This window comes from Sorex fumeus, unplaced genomic scaffold (genome assembly GCF_029834395.1).
Source record: "Sorex fumeus unplaced genomic scaffold, SorFum_2.1 ptg000039l, whole genome shotgun sequence".
Taxonomy (NCBI): Eukaryota; Metazoa; Chordata; class Mammalia; order Eulipotyphla; family Soricidae; genus Sorex; species Sorex fumeus.
Genome location: NW_026606096.1, coordinates 10041345 through 10049672, shown reverse-complemented (window position 1 = coordinate 10049672; position 8328 = coordinate 10041345). Strand labels below are relative to the sequence as shown.

Genomic DNA, 8328 nt, shown 5'->3' with positions numbered 1-8328 from the left:
TATCCAAGTGGCCCAAGGGTCAGATGTCAATTACTGTTTCAGCAGTCCAAAACAGAGATGACATCTGCTTAACCCACACTGTTAGAAGCACATCTCTTTCAGCAAACAGAAAAATCGATCGGACAGTTTACAAGAACACTGTTCAAATATAGTGGTATCTTGTTGAAAAACAGTCTCTGCTTACCTTTGTAATATAGTGAGATGAGATTCCACTCATGTCAGAATGGCACTTAACTCAGTGTCTAAATGAAATCAATGAAGTAATTAAAAAGTGAATCTTTGCAAATGTCATTATTTCTAAGGTCTCTGGGCAATGGTGGATTGATTTGGCATTCAATGGGGAGAAAGTTGTAATCACGGCTCTTAAATGAACAAATAAATATCCATTAACTTTTAGCCACTTACTTAGCAAATATAAGTTTGACTGACAACCAAATTTTCTTAAAGACTGGGCTGGAGCGATAGCACAGTAGTAGGGCATTTGCCTTGTGCACAGCCAGTGCTACCGAGCCAGGTTCAATTCCTCTGCCCCTCTCAGAGAGCCCGGCAAGCTACCTAGAGTATCTCGCCCGCACAGCAAAGCCTGGCAAGCTACCCGTGACGTATTCAACATGCCAAACACAGTAAGAACAAGTTTCAAATAATGGAGACATTACTGGGACCGCTCGAGTAAATTGATGAACAATGGGAGGACAATGTTTGTTTTGTTAATTTTATCAGATAAAATTTATCTGATAATGAAACAGTCATCTTTGACCTAATCTGGTTGAAGAATTGTTATTTAGTGTTCATTCATTCAAATATTTACTTATTAAATAAAGCCAAGATATTTATCCACTTAATAATCATTCTTCTGCTACTGGTGGCAATATCATGCCCTGCCATGTTGAGCGGCACTAGGAATAAAATTCAGGTCTTCATGTATCTATCAGATCAGGGCTGATCGCATCAGATCACATCCTGGGACAAGCTAATATTTTTAAGTAAGATCATGAGTGATGTTCCAGGCATAAATCAGGGGGATGATAGTATTTTCATAGTTCTAACAAATAACGATTAATTTTCAAATGTTTACTTGTACTGCGCAAACTGTGTGAAAGTACTTGTCTAAAACATCTGGATGTGAGACAGAGACAGAGAGAGAGAGACAGGGAAGGGAGAAAGAGGGAGGGAGAGAGAGAGAGAGAGAAGGAGAGAGGAGGGAAGAAGGAGAGAGAGGGAGAGGGAGAGGGAGAGGGGGAGAAGAGAGAGAGAGAGAGAGAGAGAGAGAGGAGAATAGAATTACCTGCCATAGAGGCAGGCTGGGATGGGGGTAGTAGTTTGGCGGGAGGGGAGGGGGATACTGGTGCTGGAAAATTACAGTGGTAGAGAGATGGGTGTTGGAGCGTTCTATGACTGAAACCCAATCATGAACAGCTTTGTAATTCTCTATCTCATGGTGATTCAATTATAAATAAATAAATAAATAAAACATCTGGATAATTTTATTTATTTAGGTTTTTGGGTCACATCTGTGATGCTCAGGGATTATTCTGGTTCTGCCCTAGAAATCATTCCTGGTTTGCTCAGGTACCATATGGGGTGTTGGGGATCAAACCTTGATTGATTGCATGCGAAGTGAGTGCCTATCTGCTGTATTATTACTCTGGCCCCATCTGGATAATTTAAAATCCACTTTGTAGGGCTAACAAATGAATGAGGCTGTTCTTGATACATCATGGAATGATTTCTCACTGCTGCATTTTCTATACTCTTAGCCCAGTGTTTTGCGAATTTAATTTACTAAGAATTTACAGAAATGAACTCGATTGTCACCTAAGTCTGCTATAAGTTGTCTTGCTCTTGGTATATTATGTGCTGGAGAGATAGTACAGGGGGTAAGTCCCTTGCGTTCCATGCAGCCGACCCATGTTCTATTCCTAGCACCACTAGGAGTGATCAACTGAGCAGAGTCAGGAGTAAACCCTGAGCACAGCCGGGTAAGGCCCTGACACAACAATATATATTTTAAATGTATTCCAATGGTCCACTTTTTCAGCTTTACTAAGGTGCAACTGACAAAAAATGTAAGATAATTAAAATGTCAATGAGATGATTTGATACACATATAGACTGAAAAGATTTCTATCAATCTAGTTAATAAATACATTGTCACTGTCACTGTCTTCCCATTTTTCATCAATTTGCTTGAGAGGGCCCAGTAACATTGTGAGATTTGTTGTTACTGTGTTTGGCATATTGAATATGTCATGGGTAGCTTGCCAGGCTTTGCCGGCAGCATACTCTCAGTAGCTTGCCGGGCTCTCCGAGAGAGGCGGAGGAATCAAACTTGGGTCAGCCAGGTTGGCTGCATGCCAGGCAAATGCCCTACCCGCTGTACTATGGCTCCAGCCCAATAAATACATTATTCATATATTTATAACCCTTGTAACAAAACTTGAATTCTACTCTCTCAGCAAGTTTCAATTACACAATGCAATGTTATCAACCATAGCCACCACTTTATACACTTAATTATTAGCCCTTACTTACCTTATAACTTAAATTTTATGTCCTCTTATCAATCTCTTTCAATTGACTCTATTCTCTGCCCTGGAAGCCATTTTCCTGCTCTTTGTGCGTGTGAGATTTTAAAAACTATTCCACATATAAGTGAAACCAAGCATGAATTTTTTTTACTTATTTCATTTAGCATAGTCCTCAAGGTCTACATGTTACCACAAAACAGCAGGATTTCCTTCTTTCTCCAATAGTATTCCATGTTAACAGACTAAATAATATTCCTTGTATATTCATATCATAATTCATTTTTTTTGATGAACGCTTAGGTTGTGCCCATATCTTAGCTATTGTGACTAATACTGCAGTGAGCTTATGCCAGTATCTCTCAGATATCCTGTTACCATTCTTTGAGATACAGACCCAGTCCCAGGCCCTGGCAGTCACACCCACCCCATTCTACATCTGTCGCCATATTGACTCACCAGGGCCAGGCTCTACTGATTCACATCTAAATCTCTGAAGTGATGTAAACCAAGCAGCTAAAATTGATGGACAATACTGGTCCCACCTCATTCCCTCACTAGCTGAGAACTCAAAGGTGCCTTCAGGAGGGAGGCAGGCCAAGCCTCCTCCCTGCAAAAGCCCCAGCAGTTACACCCAACAACTCACTAGTGCAGCCACGCCAAAGGATCAACTCCACCATTTGCAGATACCAAACCATGAAAAAAAATTCAGGTAATCCTGGTGTCCAGGCAGATAACTTTAGTGTCTTTTCAACTCTTTGGCCCAGACCACAGATCCTAAAGTGTCTGGATCTCCAAATTTATCGATATGGAAATTCCAGAAGGAGCACACCAAATTACTTGGAAAATTACTTGGAAAAACAGCAAACTAAACTCAAGAAACAAAACAATAAAACTGAATTATAGGCTCAATCAGCAACAAACAGCTTAATAAATCCTCAGAACAATTTTCACATATTTTCCGATCTGGAAGCATTTTTGATAAATCCTTTAGCCATTTAGTTGCAATAAGCAATATAAAATAAATTATTGTGTACTTTGAGTGATAGCACAGTGGGTAGGGCATTTGCCTTGCATGCGGCCAACCCGGCCAACCCGAGTTCGATTTCTCCGCTCCTCTTGGAGAGCCTGGCAAACTATCAAGAGTATCTTGCCTGCATGGCAAAGCCTGGCAAGCTACCCGTGATGTATTCGATATGCCAAACACAGTAACAAGTTTCACAATGGAGACGTTACTGGGTCCACTCAAGCAAATTGATGAACAACGGGAGGACAGTGCTACAGTGCTATTGTGTGCCTGCTGAGGGGGCAAGCTTGGAGGGTGGTTTGGTAAATGGGGACAGTGGTGGAGGGACGGTCCCTTTAGTGTTGGGATTGGTGGTTGAATATAGAAAACACATCAACAACTGTATCATGAGCAACTTTATAAACCACAGTGTTTAAAAAATAATAATAATAAAGGCCCTGACATTGGATTGCTGGGTTACATGCTAGATACAGTGTTTTATATTTCAAAAAACCTCTTAATTGTTTTCCATGTGGCTGCTCCAATATACTCTTATCTCCCTGACTTTTTGTTGCTGTTGTTACTATTGGTTCTGCACTCAGGAATCACTCCCGATGATGCTTCGGGACCATCCGGGATGCCAGGGATCAAACCTGGGTCAACCACTTGGAACGCAAGTGCCCTACCTACTCTGCTGTGCCATCTCTCCAGCCCCTCCTTGCCTTTCATTTGATTTGTTTTTTGGGGCCACACCTGGTAGTGTTCAGGGTCTACTCCCACCATGGTGCTTGGGACTGGTTCTGGGGTCAGCTTGTGACTGTGCAGGGAACGTGCTGTACCAGGAATCCAATCCTGACACTCCACATGCAAAGCATACTCTCCTTCTCTTTGAGCTATCCCTGCAGTTTCTTCCAAGCCTGTGACGGTAGAGAAAGATTTTCAAAAGTCAAGGGGCTCGGGCCCAGAAACACTGGTAGAGGGAAGTTGACACTGGTGGCAGGATCGACGATAGAACATTCTACGTCAAAAACCAAACTACAAATAAATTTGTAACTAAATAACTCATGCATGGTGCTTTAATAAAATAAAATTTGAAGAAAAAAGTGTCAAGGAGGGCTCTAATCGGTAGAAGACTAGGGAATTTTTAAGCTTTTTATATCTACTTTAGGATCTTATATGGGTTTGGTATAGTGGCAATAATTACATTATTTGCGGCAATCATATTTTTGAAATTGGTGACCACCTTATGGTCTGGTCTAAATCTTTCCAGTTGCAAATGAGGACTCTTCAGAGCTGAGATTATCTTCTAGGCATTCTGATTCAACTTATTATAATTATTACATTGGGCTTTTTCGTAAAAGCTTTTTTGTGTGCATTTAACTTCACTAATCTAAGACAGTTATTTTCTTGAGCTCTGGATAGGGCTGTCAGCTTCCTCAAGGGAATCTAACTTAGCTAGATTTTAATCTCTTTGAATTACGACCTCAGCTAGAAAACTCTTAGCTGAGGTTTTAATGGACAAGAAAAAAAGGTAAATTTTACAGATACAACAGTGGGTGTTCCAATTATATACACCATTAGAGGATTTTACATGAAGATTTCTTTTTAAACTACTACTTAAAAATAATAACGCCACGTGCAGTAGAATTTGCCAGCAGGAAAGACTTCAGTGTCCTGGAAAAGTTTTCTATAAAAGGGAAGCTGAGAAAATAAATCACAGTCCTTAGCACACGCCAAAGCAAGCTTGGAATTCGTCTGGCTCTTTGCCCCCAAACAGGTAAACGATTTCGTTCTGCTAGCTCTGACTGTAGACTGTGCATTGCTTCCTGTAATGCTGCCAGGAGTGATGGTGTCCAAAGATACACCTAGGCTTTCGTTGTCATTTTGAGATGCAGGGGTCTGGGGGATTGCAAAAGCTCATCAACCAGTGTTTATATCATCTTAATTCTCTTCCCTATCAAATGAAAATTAATTTGATGCTCTTCAGGGATGGGTGAGGATTCCACAATGCAGTAGATAATGCGAGGCCCCTGTGGGACTTTGTGCTCTGAGGTGTTGGGTCTGTTTTCTCACTGATGTGCAGAAGACTAGAGCACAGGTACTCAGGAAAAGGTAACTGGTGAGACAGTGCAGCCTCAACCGAGCAGATGGCTCAATGCACTCTCTTTGTTTTGGAATAATACAGTGGAGAACCAATCCTATGAGGTAAAGGGGAAGGTAAAAAGGTGAGCTTGGTATGTGAGGGAACATATGATTCACATCGCCAGAGCAATTGTAAGAACAAACCGATGAGGTTAGCACTAAAATGTATTGAGTATATGAATTGAAAGTACTAAGAGACTAAGCAATGCAAGGTTTGTTTTTTAGGGTCTAAGTGTGAAGGTGGATGACTTCCACTTTCATTCTCTGCAATGCTAATATGAAAATTAGACTTTTCACCAAGGTGTCTCCCAGTTTGCTTTGCCCAATCAGTCTGGGTCTATTTTGATTATCCTTAGGATGAGGCCAACTCCCAAACTTCTGGTGGGACTTATCCTGCTGACTTTCTGTGTGGTGGACTGCTGCGGCCAACACTGGTCCTATGGATTACGCCCTGGAGGAAAGAGAAATACTGAAGATTTGATTGATTCTTTCCAAGAGGTAAGTTTTGTAAAGCTTCAAATTAGCATGTGACTTCCTTGATTAGTGAAATTGGATCGTGTGCACCCTGGCAGTTTCACAGGCGGCTATCTGGGGAGCTGAGACACAAAATCAAGAACCATCCATGCTTTGATTTCAGAGATGAGTGCAACAAATAGCAAAAGCCAATTGCAACAGAATACAACAACCAGCGCAGCACAGTGAACTGGATAGTGTAGTCTAAGTACACAGATAGTCACAAGGAGTTCTAAAAGCAGAGTTGAGACCTATACTTTAAGATGAGTCTTTGGTTCTTGGATAGAACATTCTGGAACCTGTTTATGATCCCCTCTACTTACCTACACACACACAAACACACACACACACACACACACACACACACACACTCTCACACACACCCCATCTTTTTTTTTACAACTGACATTTGTTAATGTGCTACTAATATGATGTCATAACATAAATGTGTATCCTTAGCAAGAATGCATGACATATCATGGTATAACTGAAACCCAAGCACAAAATTTGTAAGTCTATAACTGTACCTCATGGTGTTTCACTAATAAAAAAAAAAAGAATGCATGACATAATTTCTTTTGCTTTCCTATGGGCATTTAAGCACAGAAGTTGGGAGCTGTTAGAGAGGAGTTAGTAAGCCCAAGGAGACAATGTATTGAAACATATGTCTGATTTGATTTAATATTAATTCATTTATAATACGAGTATCAATACTAAACCGAGGTCTTACTTTTAAACCTACAGAGTGGAAATTCTTGAGATTCTCACATGAAGAGTATATGATAGTTTGTACATGTTAGCTAGTTAATACCCCCCAAAATGTTTGTGGCTTAACAAAACCAGTTGCTGTTGTTTTTGTGTTTATTTTGTTGGGTTTGGGGGATCAAATCTGCCTGTGCTCGGGGCTTATTCCTGGTTCTGTACTCACTCCTGGGTGCTCAGGGGACCATACATGGTGCCAGAAATGAACACGGGCAGGCTGTGTGCCTTAACCCCCATACTACCTCTCTAGCCCTAATTTTCTTTAAAATCTCCACCCCTAAGGATCACATTATTTTTTTTCCCAGATAGCCAAGGAAGTTGATAAACTTGCAGAACGTCAACAGTTTGAATGTGCAAAACCCCGTTCTCCACTCAGGGACCTGAAAGGAGCTCTGGTGAGTGACAGTGATAGTAACATCAAGCCTAAGAGATGGAAAGGCCTTTGGTATCCCTGCTGATGATCTTTATTCTCCTTTATTAAATTGAATTAAGAAAGAAAATATGGCCCAGGGCTTACTCTTGTCTCTGTGCAGAGATCGCTTCTAGTGGGTTTTGGGGGACCATATGGTTATGATTGAATCCGGACCCCATACAAAGCAAGTGTCCTACCTGCTGTACGATCTGTCTAGCTCCACATTTACAATGTTTTGGCTCTAGCATTTAGGATGATTACGTAACATTAGAAAGAAGGAATTAACAGATTAAAAAGTAGATTAATAATCAAATCTTCTTTTGCCTCCCTCTCATACCTTATTTGTAATCCATTCATGTAGATATTATGCTTATTATGAACAATTTAAAAGATATTATCAATTCTATTCTAAAGCACCTCCTAGTTCTCAAAAGCCAATCAATTTATTCCTTTTATATTAATATTTTAGAAATCAAAATATCAAAAGCTAATTTAATTCAGCTAGTAGAACTAACTTGGTGTATTTATTACTCATCTATTTTTCAGGAAAGCCTGATTGAAGAGGAAGCTGGGCAGAAGAAAATTTAACTCTGCTTCAATCAGTCCCAAATATAACTGACATGGTAATTGATGACCCATTTAATATCTATAAACTGTATGTGGCAGAAACCCTTAAGCCAAGTTGCATATACTTCACCATGAAGTGCTGTCATGAATAAAGTGACATAAATGCTAATTGTTTCTCTGATTCAAATTCTTTTGTATGTTGGTGTGGGGGGAACATTGTAAGCCACAAAGAGGCATCTCATGTGAGTGTGCAGGAGGCAGAGGAGAGACCTAAGCAAGACAGCATCATTGCTGGTTACATGAACCTGGTGGTTCTCCACCACTGCCCTGTACCTCAAAGCATCACATACTGGTCAGGCCCTAAAAAGCAGACTCAGCTAGTTTTTCAAGGGATGAGAGAT

General features: G+C 40.5%; 1 protein-coding gene across 1 annotated transcript; it reads left to right on the top strand.

Annotated features, from left to right (window-relative positions):
• The first annotated feature begins 476 nt into the window (after nucleotides 1-476).
• Nucleotides 477-8036, top strand: GNRH1 (gonadotropin releasing hormone 1). Its single transcript, XM_056119180.1, has 4 exons — nucleotides 477-623; nucleotides 6030-6171; nucleotides 7254-7343; nucleotides 7907-8036. The coding sequence occupies exons 2-4, from the start codon at nucleotides 6031-6033 to the stop codon at nucleotides 7946-7948; spliced, it is 273 nt and encodes a 90-aa protein (XP_055975155.1). The 5' UTR covers nucleotides 477-623; nucleotide 6030; the 3' UTR covers nucleotides 7949-8036.
• Nucleotides 8037-8328: the final 292 nt, after the last annotated feature.

Coding starts and splice junctions, on each gene's coding strand:
- GNRH1 (XM_056119180.1), top strand. CDS start 6,031: ATGAGGCCAACTCCCAAACTTCTGGTGGGACTTATCCTGCTGACTTTC. Junction 6,172..7,253: donor TGATTGATTCTTTCCAAGAG/GTAAGTTTTGTA, acceptor TTTTTTTCCCAG/ATAGCCAAGGAAGTTGATAA. Junction 7,344..7,906: donor GGGACCTGAAAGGAGCTCTG/GTGAGTGACAGT, acceptor TCTATTTTTCAG/GAAAGCCTGATTGAAGAGGA.